The sequence below is a fragment of the Eutrema salsugineum genome, unplaced genomic scaffold (assembly GCF_000478725.1).
Source record: "Eutrema salsugineum unplaced genomic scaffold, Eutsalg1_0 scaffold_5, whole genome shotgun sequence".
Classification (NCBI taxonomy): Eukaryota; Viridiplantae; Streptophyta; class Magnoliopsida; order Brassicales; family Brassicaceae; genus Eutrema; species Eutrema salsugineum.
The window spans coordinates 13,724,250-13,725,580 of NW_006256612.1; the positions used below are offsets into that span (position 1 = coordinate 13,724,250).

General features: G+C 41.2%; 1 protein-coding gene across 1 annotated transcript in view; it reads left to right on the forward strand.

The window, feature by feature from the left end:
* The window catches only part of LOC18994255 (transcription factor bHLH89), a 2,151-nt gene extending 820 nt beyond the window's left edge, over window positions 1–1,331 (forward strand). Inside the window, exons 3-5 of the mRNA XM_006417888.2 lie at window positions 4–580; window positions 686–1,114; window positions 1,212–1,331. Coding sequence (XP_006417951.2) covers window positions 4–580; window positions 686–1,114; window positions 1,212–1,331 — 1,126 coding nt within the window. The remainder of the gene's footprint in view (window positions 1–3; window positions 581–685; window positions 1,115–1,211) is intronic.

The window sequence follows — 1,331 nt, forward strand, 5'->3', positions numbered from 1 at the left end:
TAGGGGGAGCGAAAAGCTAGCCGCCGCAGCCGCAGCTTCTGTTCATCAGCAGCTTCAAATCAACGCTACTCCTCCTAATAACTGTGATCATCAATTCCAGAGCATCATGCATCAAACCCTTCAAGATCCATCATCGTATGCGCCACATTCTAACAATTGGGACAGTGGCTACCAAGATTTTGTGAATTTGGGTCCAAATCATACAACTCCTGACCTACTCAGTCTCTTGCAACTGCCTAGATCCTCACTTCCGCCTTTCACAAACCCTAACTTTCAAGATCTCATCATGACATCTTCCTCTGTCTCTACCGCCTTCGACCCGCTTTTCCATCTGAATTTCCCTTTGCAGCAGCCTCCTAATGGGGCTTTACTTGGAGTACTTGAGGATGATCAAATGGAGTCAAATGGAGTGGACGATCATTTGATCTATGCTGAAGAAAACAACAACACCGAGATTGGTCTTAACCGTAAAGGGAGAGGATCCAGGAAGCGGAAAATTTTCCCTACTGAACGCGAGCGAAGAGTTCACTTCAAAGACCGGTTTGGTGACTTGAAGAGTCTAATTCCAAATCCCACCAAGGTTTGGTTTACTTACTTCATTATACCCTAACTTCTTCTTCAAGTAATCAACATTGCGAACTAAACCCTTTTTTGATCTTGTTTGTTTTCTTTGCTATCTCTCAAGAATGACAGAGCATCAATCGTTGGAGAAGCGATAGATTACATCAAAGAGTTGTTAAGGACCATCGAGGATCTCAAGATGCTAATGGAGCAGAAAAGAATCATAAAAAATCGGAACAAGAGAGTCAGGATCGAAGAAGAAGGAGATGATTTCGTTGATGGCAAATACAAGGCGCAAAGCGAAGTAGTGGAACAGTGTTTGATCAACAAGAACAACAATTCCTTGAGATGTTCGTGGTTGAAGAGGAAATCGAAATTCACTGAAGTCGATGTACGTATCATAGACGATGAAGTTACCATCAAGATCGTGCAGAAGAAGAAAATCAACTGTTTGTTGTTCGTCTCCAAAGTGATTGATCAGCTTCAGCTTGATATTCACCATGTAGCTGGTGCACAGATCGGAGAACACCACAGCTTCTTGTTCAATACCAAGGTTTGTCATAAAATTATTTCAGTTTAATCCTTTATATAATATCAGAGCAAAAACAACACAATTATGTATTACACTAACTAGTTGCGATGAACAACAGATTTGTGAAGGATCTAGTGTTTATGCAAGTGCGATTGCAGATAGAGTTATGGAAGTGCTGGAGAAACAATACATGGAAGCTCTTTCGACGAATAATGGCTATAACTACTCCAGTGATTAA